This window comes from Silene latifolia, chromosome 6 (assembly GCF_048544455.1).
Source record: "Silene latifolia isolate original U9 population chromosome 6, ASM4854445v1, whole genome shotgun sequence".
Taxonomy (NCBI): domain Eukaryota; kingdom Viridiplantae; phylum Streptophyta; class Magnoliopsida; order Caryophyllales; family Caryophyllaceae; genus Silene; species Silene latifolia.
In genome coordinates this window covers 12,228,352-12,245,030 of record NC_133531.1, presented here as the reverse complement: position 1 = coordinate 12,245,030, position 16,679 = coordinate 12,228,352, and the positions used below count along the sequence as shown (strand labels likewise).

Genomic DNA, 16,679 nt, shown 5'->3' with positions numbered 1-16,679 from the left:
GTTTTTGGTCTCCTGTCTTCATTTTAGCTCATTCAGCATTAAGCATAATAGATGGATAGCATTGGTGTGTATCCTGTATCCTCAGTAGGGATATTGGTTTTCATGCTTTTTGAATTCAAATTTTTGTCAGATTTAGGGATGTGAAACTGTCAATTTTCTTCACCTGATCGAAATCTGATCTAATCCACCCTAAAAATTGGATGAAAATCAGACTTGTATGAAATTATGGATGATGATGGTTACAGATGGATGGTACGAACCTAATCCATTACCGTCTCTACAGAACTTAAAAAGATAGCTAACTTGAGTTTTTTTAGGGAACTACTACAAAATTTCTCAATTTATTAGCTTGTATTGTTGATTTAATCACCCAATTCATCAGTTTTATACACAAATGATGAATAAATGGTGTTCCGGGTGTAATTTCGGAGCAGGATTGTGACCACTTGAGCTTGTAGAATGATGTCGTTGCTCGTCTCTTCCTTTCACTCTTTCCTGTAAAGATGAACAAACGAGGCTCGAGCAGGGCCGAAGCGTCAGAATAACACCCCATACTCCAAGTCCTTACCAGACCACTCGTATGAGGATGTCACCATCTCGGTTATCCGAGGCATGATAATCATAAGACAATGAAGAAACATACTTTATTAAATAAGTTTAAGTGATCACATTACAAAACCAACTCAAAGCAAAATACAAATCGTCCTCAAACTATAAACCAACCGAAAGGAATCTGTCCTAACAAACACAAATGGAAGACTAAAGACTCGATATGTGATGACTCCATCCCCACTAGATCCCACGCGAATCCAAGATATACCGCTAAGACCGCTCACCACCCCGAATGGATCACCACAATTTTTAAAACATTTAAACGGCCAAGATTAATCACACAATCAATATAGATAACAATAATAAGATAAACAGATAAAAATCACACACACACACACACACCACCAACCAATTCCCATCATCTCAATATCGATCCGCCCACCGACTACCGCAGCCGGGGGGACCGCACTGCTCCCACCTAAGCCCCGCTCATCATACCGAGCGATAACCCCGTCCCATTAATGTGCACATCCCCTTCCGTGGCGGGTTCCACGAAGGGCGAAACTAGGGCGTGAAGCCACTCCCGCAAGTGACCCCACTCAGCCGAGGACACGCCTCGAGAAGCATAGACAACAATCACAATCACAATCACAATCACAACCGTCACAATTCAATTACTATATCAAACAATCAATCTCAACACATCAACAATCATCCCATTATGGGACTAATACGAGTAGAAATCCTACCCTGAAAAGCACAACAAGCGAGACGGTATCTACAAACAGTATCAAAAAGCCTCTTCTACGAACCCTCCTCCTATCATATAACACATAGAGACTACACATCACATACTACACACAAAACCCCAAATCTCTAAATTAGGGTTTAACCAAACTTAACAAAACACTATAAAAATTATATTAAAAGCTTACCCTCGACGCAAGGAACTCAACGATACGAATAACGACAAGAACCGACCGTCCGAACTCCGGAATTGCTAAGAATGCGATTAGGAAGATGAACTGTTGCTTTCTCTCTTTAACGGGTTTTAGGTTTTGCAAAAGTGATTTAAAACAATGACGATTATGTTTAAATACCTTAATCGCATAATTAACAAAACCCGACAAAACGGCCCCCTCAGAAATCGGCTACTCGATCGAGTAGCTAAGGTACTCGATCGAGTGCCCCCTTACTCGATCGAGTACCCTAGTTACTCGATCGAGTACCTAATGTCGAAACTATTTTATTTCGCAAAACTCCTTACTCGACGAGTAAGGCCTACTCGATAGAGTACCCAAAGACTCATAAATACGGAGTATTACGGTCTTCCCTCCTTAAAAAGAACTTCGTCCCCGAAGTTCAACCCATACATAAAAACAAACATACTAACTCGATCAAGACACAACAACGTGACTAAGAACTCAAAACAAAACTCCAACCCAAACATGAACTCGTAACACCAACTCCACTAACTATTCCTACCTCCACAACATGGCTCACGATATCGTATCAACTCCATTATATCTCTCTCAACACTAACTCCATACACTACCAAAATACTCATAACATCAAACGGAATGTTACATTCTACCACCCTTAAAAGGAACTTCGTCCTCGAAGTTTACTCACACTCATAAACATCCTCATCCAACTCGCCAAGACTATCGAACTCATAACCATCATCATCCAACTCACAACACTATCCAAATATTCTCACACTCCTAAACATCGAACTACTACCAGTACGGTCATGACCTTTAACAAAATTAACCACAACACGAATCAACCTTTTATTCGACATCAAGACTCAAACTTCCAAATATATTACCATATGCACACCCATCAAAATCTCTTTTATCACATCCTACTCCTCTTAAGATAAATGTTACGTCCTCGTAACCCACTAATACTAAATCCTAGATACATCTCATTACCCTCTTTACCACCACATGTGCAAGATAACCGTTTATAAACCAAACACTCACTATTCTTATATTCAAGGCTCCCATACATAAACATTTCTCATTCCTCAACTCATTCGGCATAGCACCTAACCTATACCATAAACTCGTAGCAAAATCACCATACTAACTCTCCATTATTACTGCAAAACAACATACCTCTCTATGTAAAGCACCTACCTCCCAAACGCATAACTCACGATCCCCACTCGTTACGTACACTAACACTAGATCCTCAAGTTCTTTCACTCATTACCGCAAGACTCATACATAACTTAACACGACACTTATTATTCAACACCCTACACTCACTGTCTCAACAAAGGATTATGAACCACCTGCATATATCAGATCGTTACCACACATGTTCTACGAATCACTTGCCATTACCATGTCTACTAAAGCCTTATCTAGAACAAGATCAAAATTACTGTAACAACCACTCACAACCGTGTCCCATCAATAGAACATCACTATACCATGACAACAACGAAAACATATACGACTCTATTTCATATCATACTATACCCTCATTCCCAACTTAACCTGGTAAAGAAAACATCAATAAACAAGACAACTGTCTATCTGCAGAAATCGAAACTCGCAGGAGCAACATCAAACAAAACAACAAACTATGAATAACTGGTATGCACTTTCGAAACTCGAATCATAATCATCCCGCCTACTCCACCACAACCGGTGACGGCATCACAACACCGCCACCAACAGCCACACCGTAGTGCGAAAATACCCGCATCACAACATTATGTACCGTGCCCGGATCACCACCCGAGGCACCACAACCACACCGATAGACATCACAACTGCATACGATTCCCATAAACACTGACTGAGCATAACTTCTCAGACAAGAAAAACTTACTCAAATCCACTTTATTAAATCACCACGCAACATATTATATGGATAAACAGATAAGCATCTCATGAACATCATCTCTACCATTTCACGGAATACACATGTGTTATTAATACACATAAAATTATAACTAGCCATGTCAAATTAATCAAGTTATTACCTTTTTGGATATTATTCAATTAAATTACCGTGTCCAACCTATATATTACAGAACATTCATAAAACAACCTTATAATTATCACACCATACCACTTCTTGTGAGGTCAGAACCTCACACAAACATTTACACATGTCATAGACCCGTAATCACAACCAACTAGTCAATCCTGATCACGTAAGTTACCACTCAACATAGGTTACCTGTCGCCCGAGCTTAACTCGTATACACCTCATAACATATTCTCCCTTTCGCATATCCATCACCCTCTGCCAAATGTAGCCACACCATTAATACTCAACTACTAACAACCGCCTCATATAACCACATCTTATACTCTTTCATAACTGTACTTATCAACCTGGTCTCTGCAAAATCAACCTCTTTAGAATTGTTACCTTTCTAATATACCATTACCCTTAACCACTAGTCACAAACCATAACACTACCGCTGTCCGGGCATCAAACCTCTTACACTCATCTCTAAACATCACGATTTGTTTCCTATCTTTGGTTGACATCCCAAATAACGAACATCCAATCCATTAACAAAATTACCTAAACATTCTTCCCAATACTATCCTTAATTGTATCATCATCTAACTCCCCACCAAAAATCTCGTATCGTGCAAACACTCCACCAACTTCATACTCCCTTAATTCCTCGAAACTCATGATTAATCATGTTGTCCTGAAACTTCTGTATAACTATTAACTTACTTACCCTTGATAGTATCATACATCTCGACGATTCCTTACTTTATGTCACATAACTCCGGTGAACTTTTCTCAACTTACTTTTATCCTTCTTTTCTCGTTATACTCAAAAATACCATTAATAGCTCAGCTCCTTATTACTTCTATCTAACTCTTTAGTGCTCCGATTATCTTTTCATTGCTCCAAAACTCAAATCCCATTATTTCATATCGATATCATCTCACTCTTTCTTACCATAAATATTATCTTATTATGCCATTAATCACCCTTGCCTCTAGTTTATCCATAAAATCAACGTTCACTGTTCTAACAATTTCATCTCCTTTGTACCTCTCTAGAAATCAGAATTCCTTTTGTACCATTAATTGCCCAAGGAAATCACACAGTAGTTTCATCTCTTAATAAACCAAATCTCCCAAATCCACCTCGCGACATGTCTCCACAAAATTCACTATATACTACTCTTCTCAACTCCTTTAAAACGCACTTTCACTACATATATCCTTACTCAACTCTATTTCTAACCATCTCCCTCCATAATTCTTTAACACCTCAAGCTGCCACTATCCGCATCCTTACTTTTCAATCTTTTTATTCTCACGTTCATTATACTCACATCATCCCTTGCCCATATTCTCTTACTTTTACATTACTCAACACACAATCATATCACTCATCCCGTCTCACACAACATGCTCTATGCCTCAATTAAGTCTTACCAATCCCAACACATATAAATCATGTCCTCCCCACCGAACTCATACTCATCATAGGTGCCACTCTTTACACCACAAAATTGGGTAACTTACGCGTCAAGACCAACATACATGTAAAACAATGCATAAATAAGCAAAATAACGCCTTTGAATTAAACATAATATGCAACGAAGTCAAAAGATAAGCATATGACCCAAAACAAGGGTCACTAGATCGAGTACAGGACACTCGATCGAGTAAGGGACTTACTCGATCGAGTAGGTGAAGATCAGAAGCACGTAAAACAAATCACCAGGGCTACTCGATCGAGTAACTAACGTACTCGATCGAGTGCCCCCTTACTCGATCGAGTACCAAGGATACTCGATCGAGTACCCCAATTCTCAGCACTGTCCAGTTTTCGTAAAACAGTCATAACTCACTCATTTCTTGGTCGTTTTTGGCGTGTGACCTATCGTTAGAATCGTAAAAGAACAAGCTATCACCTCCAATTGGAATCACATCAAAATCATTTATGCATCTCAAGTTATAACAGTTTAAAGACAACCTCTTTATAATCGAAAAACACAACTACTTGATTTTACTTCCAAACAACTTAAACAACAACCAAGCAAACAAAACCAGTCCAAAACTCATAAAATCAGTATTCATAATCATATGTTACTATTTTCAAAAGCCAAACAACAACATTCATCATGCACATAATTTATATAACTTGCCAATTATGACTTACCCACATGTTTTTATTCTATCACTTTTCGTAAACAAAATCACAAATACACGACATCAAGTCCCCTATTCACATGTTACTAGCATAACAACATTATAAAATAACTTCCATTATATAACATGCTTAATCAGGAACCATGTTATCACACCAGGATGATTCATCTTTTCCCACTAATTCATCCATCATACCACATATTTACCCACCATATCCGTTCAACACATTCACCCAGCACCTGTTCAATTCACACTCCCAACCTTTTGTACTTTTACTCAACACGACAACAACAACATGTATACTTACACATCGCTTTATATATATATATAGACAAAACACTTTTCCTTACATAACTATAACATGCCAAATTACATGTATCCATCATTATACTTTCATGCTTTACAATCAACCAACATATAATTCACGTCATCATCATCAATTCATGCAACATACTACTACATAGATACACACAGTACACAATATGCACATAACGATCCCGACACATATCCCATGGTGACCGGTTCAAAATTGTAGGGCGACCCCTGCGACTTTAGGACGTCTCCCAAGCCTTTGCACTAGCTCCTACAACTTTTACCCCGGGTTCATTTTAATTGACTCCCTAGATTCATTAGATTCATTGGTTACAGGTTTCAGGATCGTCGCTCTGATACCATTTGTAACACCCCCATACTCCAAGTGCCTTACCAGGACCACTCAGGTATGAGGATGTCACCATCTCGGTTACCCGAGGCATGATAATCATAAGACAATGAAGAAACATACTTTATTAAATAAGTTTAAGTGATCACATTACAAAACCAACTGTAAGCAAAATACAACTGTCCTCAAACTATAAACCAACTGAAAGGAACTGTCCTAACAAACACAGCGGAAGACTAAAGACTCTGATATGTGATGACTCCATCCCCAGCTAGATCCCACGCGAATCCAAGATATACCTGCCAAGCACTGCTCACCACCCCCGAATGGATCACCACAGTTTTTAAAACATTTAAACGGGGTCAGTACTAATCACACAATCAATATAGATAACAATAATAAGATAAACAGACAAATTTTAATCACACACACACACACACCACCAACCAATTCCCATCATCTCAATACGACCGTCCCACCGGACCCGCCACGCCGATGGGGGACCGCAGCCGTTCCCACCTAAGCCCCGCTCATCATACCGAGCGATAACCCTGTCCCATTAATGTGCACATCCCCTTCCGTGGCGGGTTCCACGAAGGGCGAAACTAGGGCGTGAAGCCACTCCCGCAAGTGACCCCACTCAGCCGAGGACACGCCTCGAGAAGCATAGACAACAATCACAATCACAATCACAATCACAATCACAATCACAACCGTCACAATTCAATTACTATATCAAACAATCAATCTCAACACATCAACAATCATCCCATTATGGGACTAATACTGAGTAGGAAATCCTACCTGGAAAGCACAACAAGCGAGATTTGGTATCTACAAACCGTATCAAAAGCCTCTTCTACGAACCCTCCTCCTATCATATAACACATAGAGACTACACATCACATACTACACACAAAACCCCAAATCTCTAAATTAGGGTTTAACCAAACTTAACAAAACACTATAAAAATTATATTAAAAGCTTACCCTCGACGCAAGGAACTCAACGATACGAATAACGACAAGAACCGACCGTCTGAACTCCGGGAATTGCTAAGAATGCGATTAGGAAGATGAACTGGTTGCTTTCTCTCTTAAACAGGGTTTTAGGTTTTGCAAAAGTGATTTAAAACAATGACGATTATGTTTAAATACCTTAATCGCATAATTAACAAAACCCGACAAAACAGCCCCCGTAAACCGGCTACTCGATCGAGTAGCTAAGGTACTCGATCGAGTGCCCCCTTACTCGATCGAGTACCCTAGTTACTCGATCGAGTACCCAACAGGTCAGAAACTATTTTATTTCGCAAAACTCCCTTACTCGACAGAGTAAGGCCTACTCGATAGAGTACCCCAAGACTCATAAATACGGAGTATTACAGTCTTCCCTCCTTAAAAAGAACTTCGTCCCCGAAGTTCAACCCATACATAAAAACAAACATACTAACTCGATCAAGACACAACAACGTGACTAAGAACTCAAAACAAAACTCCAACCCAAACATGAACTCGTAACACCAGATTTTGTATGTTTAACTTAGCAAAGTATATTGTAGAGAGATAAGGGAGTTTTATACCAGATTTTCCAGTGGATTTCTCAATGAGAGATGTGGAGTATTTTTAGACTTTCACCTTTTGTCACGTAGTGGCCAAGTGGCGTAGCAGGTGGAAAGACTGTCTTACCCTTGGCCGAGGGACCCATGACAGGCCGGCAGGCCTGGTTGACTCCATGCCGAGGGGACTGGATGCGAGTATACGGATATGCCTCTCGGCCGGCTAGTTGCCGAGCCGAGACCCATGTAACAGGCCGACAGGCTTTGTCGGTTAGGCCGTTTTTCTTTTGACTTGTTGTCTTTTAGCTTTGACCTTGGTCAATATGTTGACTTGGTCAGCGGGTGCAGAATATGCCCCATCAATTTGCCCCCAGCGTAGTCTATGCCGTGGTATGGACCTTCGATGCGTGTTGAGCGTATTCTGCGCATGTCGAACTTCTTCCTCGGCTTGGTCCTGTTCAGGCCGTACCATATCCCCCCTCCACATTGTTGTGTAATGGACATCGAATGTGAAAAAGGAAATTGCGCTGGCCGAGACCAAGGTTGGGAGTGTCGTGTACTTTTGATTGCCCCCGGCCGGTGCTGCCAAGCTTGGTTGATCAGCTGGCCGTTGGCAAGTAGATACCAACAAAAAGTTTGTACTTTGTAGTAATTTTCTAGATTTACTCCAAGTTTGTGATTTCAAGTTTTATTTTGTGATGTTCAAATGAAGGATATGGGCAAGGTACCAGTTGCCTATATATTTGGAGCCTTCATTCCGGCATTGATGGTGGCAGGACTGTACTTCTTTGACCATAGTGTTGCTTCACAACTTGCACAGCAAAAGGAGTTCCATTTGAAAAAGCCTTCTGCTTACCATTATGATATCTTGTTGCTTGGATTCATGGTATGTAATGGACCTACTTTACTTTCCTTAACCGCCTCATTACAAAGGGCGGCAAAATGACAAAAAATGAGACCAAGACACGACCAATCTGTTACTATCGAGGTGGCTAATCGATTTCAAAGAATGAATACCAAAGATATTGAAGCAAAATGACAAAGAAATGGATTAATAGCATTCACTGATTGACAGGCCTGATATGATTATTTCAGAGTTGAGTGCCTAGACTCAAGAAGAGGTTTATCAAAACTGGATGCTACACTGCAGAATGCCTGCATTTATACTATCTAATCATGGGCAGATGCATCAATCGAATCAAATTAGCCTAAGTTACTCAGATCAGGAATTTATATATACTATCTATTCATAGGCAGATTGGAGAATTGCTTATTGAGACCAGACTTGCTTGTTACTCAGATCAAGAATTTAGTCATGGGCAGATGCATAAATCAAATCAAATTACCCTAAGTTAACCTTAGTCTGTAGTGTAGCATGGCTAGACAGAATTAGAGGCGGAATTATACCTTCATAATTTTCCAAGAAAGCGGTTTTGCGTCGAACCCGGCAAGTGGATCAATAGAGTTTCTTTTCTCGAATGCTCTGTATTTCAATTAACTAAAATAAGTACTTACATCAAACATAATTCAAACCACAATAACTAGTGTCTCAACCATTTTCTAACCTAGTAATTTCGAATTGGCAAAGAGAAGTGACAATCAGATTTTGCAATTCATCTAACTCTGCAGAATCAATAACTTTGTTGCATATGGCATTGAAGAAGAAACAGAACCTAGTTATGGCATATCGAACCTTTTTAGGTAAAATGGAACGAATGGCCACTGCTAGTAACTGTTGCATCAAAACATGACAGTCGTGAGACTTTAGACCATTAAGCCTGAGATCTCGCATTGACACGAGGCTACTAATATTTGAAGAATATCCCTCAGGCACTTTAACACCATGCAAACACTCACAAAACTCTATTTTTTCCTTTTTAGAGAGTGTATGGGCAGCAGAAGGCAAATAAATCCGTACTCCCTCCTCTTGCGGGGCCAACTCCGGTCGAATTTTCATATCCATCATATCCTTCCTAGCCGTCGTGTTGTATTTTGACTTATTTGGGACATTCAAAAGAGTGTTGATAATATTGTCACAAACATTTTTTTCAATATGCATAACTTCCAAACAATGTCTTATGGAGAGTTCCCGCCAATATGGGAGTCGCTCAAAAAAAGGAGACATTTTCTTGTATCCACGAGATGCTAATTTAGAACCCTTCTTCCCATATGTAATTTTAATATCTTTCACCCTTTCATATACATCATGACGACTTAATATCTTAGGACATGGACGATGTTCAGGTTTTCCATTGAACGGTTTTTGTTGCCTACGATAAAAATGATCTTCATCCAAAAATCTACGGTATCCTACGAAAGCTTGCTTTTTAGAAAACTTCAAATAGCAAGAATCTACATCTTCCCCACACAAGGGGCATGCCTCTTTGCCATGAACAGTATGACCACAAAGATTACCGTATGCAGGAAAATCAGATATAGTGCATAATAACATAGCTTTCAAATTGAAAACACTATTTTGGTAGGCATCAAATACTTCTACCCCTTCATCCCACAATGTTCTCAAATCATCAATTAGAGGCGCCAAGTAAACATCTAAATCATTACCCGGCTCCTTAGGACCGGAAATCAATAAGGACAACATCAAATATTTTCTTTTCATGCACACATATGGAGGTAAATTGTAAATAGCTAAGAGTACAGGCCAAGTGCTATGTTGACTACTTAAATTCCCATAAGGATTCATCCCGTCAGTAGAGAGTGCAAGTCGAAGATTTCTGGGTTCTTTCCCGAATTCGGGATACTTGGCATCAATGTGTTTCCACTCTAAACCATCAGCGGGGTGTCTCAATTTGCCATCATTAGCTTTTGTAGAATTATGCCATGTTAACAACTTTGCATCTTCCTTATTCGCAAAGAGTCTTCGCAACCTAGGTATTATTGGAAAATACCACAAAACTTTTACTGGGATCCCCTCCTTCTTTTTATATCGCCATTCATTACAAACTGGACAATGAGACAAATTCTCATATTCCTTGCGATATAATATACAATCATTAGGACATGCATGAATCTTCACATATTTCATACCAATTCCTCTAAGTATCTTCTTTGCCGCATAGGTACGATTAGGAAGAACATTATCCTCTGGAATCATGTCCTTCAATAATTCGAGGAGGTCAATAAAACTTCTATCACTCCATCCATTTTTTGCTTTCAAATTATACAGCTTAACAACAGCTGACAATTTTGTATAATTCTTACAATTCTTATAGAGAGGCATTTCGGAGTCTTTTAACTTTTCTAATACAATTCTTGTGATGTCATCTAAATTAGTAACATCGGGATCTTCATCTTCACCTAGAATGTCATCTTTATCAACGAGATCTAGGTCAGGGTTATCTTCTTCTACATTGTCTTCACTTATCCTGTCTCTCAATATTGTTTCTAACTCATTATCATCAAACTCGTCAGTAGAATTCATATCACAAGAATACGTATCCCAATCCGAATGATCCAATGAGCCGATACCGTTTTCCATAGGAAGAGTTTCCCAATCAATCTCAATCGCTCTTGACTGAACATCAATTTCTTCTTCCACTCTTTGTATCACTGTAGACTCCCCATGAAACCTCCAACGTCTATACTTTGGATTAAAATTATTCTTTTCTAAATGTATTTTAACTTCCGAGAAACTCATATATTTAATATTCAGACACATATCACAAGGACATGGCATATTAGACGTGTCTTTCACATTCTTTCTAACGAATTCATAAAATTCAGCTAAACTAGCATCATATGTAGGATCACCTCTTTTCCCATCCATCATCCACGTACGATCCATATTAATCTATATAGTAGAAGAAAGTAATAAATATTACAACAAATTTTTTTTTAAATGTACTCGGCCTTAAAAATACTGTGAAAAAAATAATCACTATTAGAAAATAACGACATATTTATTAATTAAAATAATAACTATATTGTTATAATTTGTTAAAAATCAACATTTAGTTACTCAATCCTACAAAAAAATAATATAATTAACCAGCAAACATTATCAATATAGTATAATGACCTCAAATGTAATTTTTGATTTCATGCAGATTTCTGAAAACTTTATATGAAAATAAGTAAAGTGAAAACATGGAAGTGAAAATTAGGCTGATGGAAGAGAAAATAGCAAATAAAGTTACTTCTACTGTCTTTCTGAGGTAATGGAAAGGAGACATTATCTAGCTAATTAAAGTCACTACATTAGAGTTTACACTACAGTTATAGCCACATCTCCGTCTACGAGGACTGTTCCTAATATTTTTCTAAGAACAAAGCATACAACTGACGTCAATGAAACTATCCTGAAGAACGGAAGATGGCACAAGGCAAGTTGCCTAGAACTAACAGCGGAAAAAAACTATAACTAAAGCTAGGACCTGTTAACTTGGTTAAAACAGAGGATGCACTATAATTGAAATACAGTTGATTACTGATTAGCAGGACAATAATATTGACCAAACTTGACCTTTTAAGACGGGATGCACTACTAACTATTGAAATACAGTTAGTCTCTTCTAAGACAGAAAATATCCATTCTAATATTTAGACAGATTAAATAGCACCCACTTAAACAGATGGGACGGACTTATTATACTCGAGAAATCAGTTCAAATTGGGAAAATTAGTGTACTATATTTGTATGAATTACAACAAAATAGGAAAGGAATACTCATTCAACTCATAAAGACGGAATTGATACTACTAGCAATCATAATCAAATTAAGTACAATCATATCCGCATACAGGGACATCCAATGGCCTAAACGAACAGCAGGGCTCGCTTTCAATAGCGGCAGTGTAACAACTAGCAATCATAATCCACTTAAGTACAATCATATCATCACCAAACACTAAAAGAATCACATCATCATACATTAAACTAACATTATTGTAGTATTATCATAAAAACTTAACATAATTGTAATTTTGTAAAAAACAAAAGGGCATACCATTAGCAACAATAATCAGCAACGATGAAAGCAAGCGGGCAAGGTGGTCGACGGTGAAGAGCGAACGCGGAATTGGCCAAATATAAGGAAGAAATTGAGAGTGACGATTGGATTGGAATGACGGGAAGAAGAGCGAGGTTTTTTCTTTTGTTCAGGGAGGGGTTTTTCTTTTTTTGAGGGCAAGACAGACAGCAGCCTACGGGCCTTTCTTTTACATCTAGTCCGGTTTTGTCATTGGGCCGTTCTCTTTGTTGTATCAATGAGAATGGTTTCATGACTTAACCGTTCTCTTTATAATATTAAGACGGTTCGTCAAACTAACCGTTCTCGTTGTTAATCTACCAGCACGGTTGGAATCAATCACCGTTCTCTTGTGAAGTCATATTTGCGCGCCCATAACAAAAATAAGCAAGAGAACGGTTCCGTTATCGACTGTTCTTTAAGTGGCGTTCTTATAGCTTAGAATTGTAGTAGTGCCATAGTCCAAAAAGATAAGGAGGTCGTCAAGTTGACGAGGACCTCACCGTTCTAGAGGGTCCTCCTCCTTCACATAAGAGGAAAGAAACAACGTCTGCTGCTGCTGTTACCGAGGCAGGGAAAGAGAAGGGGTCAGCCGGCCCTCCACCCAAGAAGGCTAGGACTGGTACGGATCTAACCCATGGCTCGGATTTAGCAGGTTCCTTATGCATTCCTGACGAAAGGCTTTCTGATATGTCGATGAATGTTGACATGGACGCTTTGTCTGGGTTTTTTCTAGATCAGCCGTCGCCAGCTGTTGCTTTCACCGAACGGCAATTGGAGAAGCAGCCTGTGCAGATGGGCGACAAAAATATCTCCGCCGACACCTCGTCCAAGAAGGCTTCCTTCGTTCAGCTCAGGGAGGACGGCATGAGGTTGGCCAAAAGGCTGGTGAAGTGGGCTGACGTTGTCGGCACTCATCTTATCGAGCAAGAAAAGCTCGTGGCTAAATCTGCCCCTACGCTCAAACGGCTTAGGCTTGAGTTTGTTTCTCTCCTCCCGCAACTTAGCGGCATTAGCCAAAGCGGACTCAACCTTAGCTCTCTCGGCCAGGACCACCTTCTCAGCGTCCTCCTTAAGCTTTCGCTCAGCGAGGAAGTCCTGCTTCGCCTTCTCGGCCTCCGGGCGGTTATAAGGCCATGGTTGAGCAGAGGGAAAGATGGAAGACCCTGCATTTGGCCGAGGCGAAGGAACATAAGGGCACAAAGGCTATCCTTGCTTAGAGGGAGAAGGATATTGAGCTGCTGAAAACCGTCATCATCCCTGAAATGTGTGCCCGGTACCGGGACCAAACTTAAGATGCTAAAAGGGATGCGATTAAGGAGCTCCTTCCTGAAGGCACTTTTCCGTGGCAAGATTTTGACAAACTTCTGGATGAGAAGGCGGCTGCTGAGGAGGCCAAGGCCGCGGCCGAGGCGAAGGCGGCGAAAGCTGCTCAGGAAGCTGCGGCCAAGGCGGCCCATGATGCTAAGGTGAAGGAGGCTAGAGAGGAGGCTGATAAGGCAAAGGCACGTGAAGCTGCCAAGTCGTCCTCTGGGTCGTCCACCGACGGTGATGCTTCTTCTTGCTTGCCGGTGGCGGGCAGCAACAAGCATAGGGAGACGGGCGGTCGTCACCGGACTCACTGCCCTTCGGACGGCCTTCCACTGTCGGGGCCAACTTTTGAGCCTTTCCTCCCTGCCATCCTTTTGGCGCTTCATGTCTTAATGTTGTAATTTTTGTTGTTCCTTCTTTTTTGTTAAACTTTGGTAGGTTGAGCTTAGGCTATCCCTATGGGGACGGCCGTCGACTTTATTTTGTCTCACTTGTAAACATTTTCAATGAAGTTTGTTTATTTGCCTTCGGCTTGGCCGAGGCTTTGATCTCATCCTCCATTCAGTTGTCTTCTTACGTTTTTAGACATATTGAGCGCTTTTTTCGTTTTACCTTCGGCTTGGCCGAGGCAATTAGATTGCGTATCTCAACTGTACTTAAACGTTTTTAGCATATTGGTCGTGCCCTCTGCTGCACCTGAACAGGCCGAGGTAGCAAGATTCACGTTTCCCAATTTGCTCAGCAACATGTTGGCATGCCGGTCGCTTCCTCCTCCACTCTCGGTCTGGCGAGGCGGTCAGATTTGCGCTTCCCAACTGCTGTTGTAAACATGTTAGCATATCGATCGTTTCCCCCGTCACTCCCGGCTTTGGCCGAGGCAATCGAGGTTACGGCTCGACTGCATTCGTATCTATAGACATATTGATCGCTTCCTCTGCCACTCCCGGATTGACCGAGGCAGTCAGATTTGTGTTTCTCAACTGTATTTATACGTTCTTAAGCATGTTGGTCGCTTTCGCGAGTATCAACTGCATTTGTAGTGACTGTCCGGCTTTGGCCGTGGCCTCTACTTTGGTACGACTACGGAGGGGACAAGCATTTCGATTAAAAACTTGGATCACTCTTCATAAGATATAATCACGCGTTGGGGTGCCCACAACAGTCTCGGACACCTACGCCGCTATACGAAATATTTCCTAAGGTTGTCTGTGTTCCAATGGCTCATTAGAGGCACACCCTCCATGTCCGTCGTAGGTATGTCCCCGCCCCATTTTTTCAACCACCCCGTAGGTCCCTCCCGATTGGCCGTCATCTTACCATGGATGTTTCCTTTGTTGGTTGCGGCCGACTTTCTCAGGACTAGATCTCCTACTCTCAAGTCCCTTTTGTGGACCCTACGGTTGTAGGCTCTTCTCATTCGGTTTTGATATACTGCCAAGTTGAGCCGTGCCGTATCTCGACTTTCTTCGACCAGGTCTAGGGAGGCTCTCAGGCCTTCTTCATTTTCGACTGGGTTAAAGGTTTGCGTTCTGAACGTCGGCACCGCTGCTTCAATTGGTAGGACGGCCTCAGACCCATAGACTAGGTGGAATGGACTGTACCTTGTTGCTTCTTTCGCCGTGGTTCGAAGGGACCACAGGACGCCGGGTAGTTCATCATCCCATCTTCCCTTTAGATCTTCAACCTTCTTCTTCAACCCGTTCAGTATTGTTTTATTAGCTGCCTCCGCTTGCCCGTTGCTCTGAGGGTGGCAGACGGAGGAGTATGCAAATTTGATACCGAGCTCTTCCAACCAATTCATCACCATGTCGCTCCAAAACTCTCGGCCGTGGTCAAATACAATGACTTGGGGTAACCAAAACGAGTTATGATGTTCTCCCAAATCACCTTTCTTACGGCTGCCGTGGTCTTGGCAGGTACCGCGACAGCCTCGACCCATTTGGTGAAGTAGTCAACGGCGACAATCAGGTACTTCCTTCCTCCGGAGGCCGTCGGAAATGGTCCTATTAAATCCATCCCCCACTGTGCAAATGGTAGGGGATTAAGTACTGGTTGCAGGCAATGTTCTTAGGATCGGGATCCTACTTTGGATCGATGAGCTTACTAGGATCGAATCGATTGGATCGAATCGTAGAATTGTAAGATTCTACAAATTAACTAAAATATATAATTATGGTCTCAAAATATGATAAAGATGCCGTGTTTAAATCTCAAAACACTATTTTCTTATCATTGGCCCACCTATTGTTCTATTTTATAGAATTTGCTATCTTAAAGTCGTATATAGACGTTTAGTAACCGGAAAAATTGACATGTGATACGAGTTGGGATATGGGTCAATGAAGGGAACGAGTTCATTGAAAGTCGAAAATCAGTTTAATCATTCTCAAGAATAATTAAATGCATTTTGAGCTTTCATTGAACGTATGAGCCTTCATTCGATTATACGAGA

At 40.7% G+C, this 16,679-nt stretch overlaps 1 protein-coding gene across 1 annotated transcript; it reads right to left on the bottom strand.

Annotated features, from left to right (window-relative positions):
* Positions 1-9,477: 9,477 nt before the first annotated feature.
* On the bottom strand, positions 9,478-11,733 carry LOC141587520 (uncharacterized). Its single transcript, XM_074409001.1, has one exon. The coding sequence runs from the start codon at positions 11,731-11,733 to the stop codon at positions 9,478-9,480; it is 2,256 nt and encodes a 751-aa protein (XP_074265102.1).
* Between the last annotated feature and the right edge of the window lie 4,946 nt (positions 11,734-16,679).

Coding starts and splice junctions, on each gene's coding strand:
- LOC141587520 (XM_074409001.1), bottom strand. CDS start 11,733: ATGGATCGTACGTGGATGATGGATGGGAAAAGAGGTGATCCTACATAT.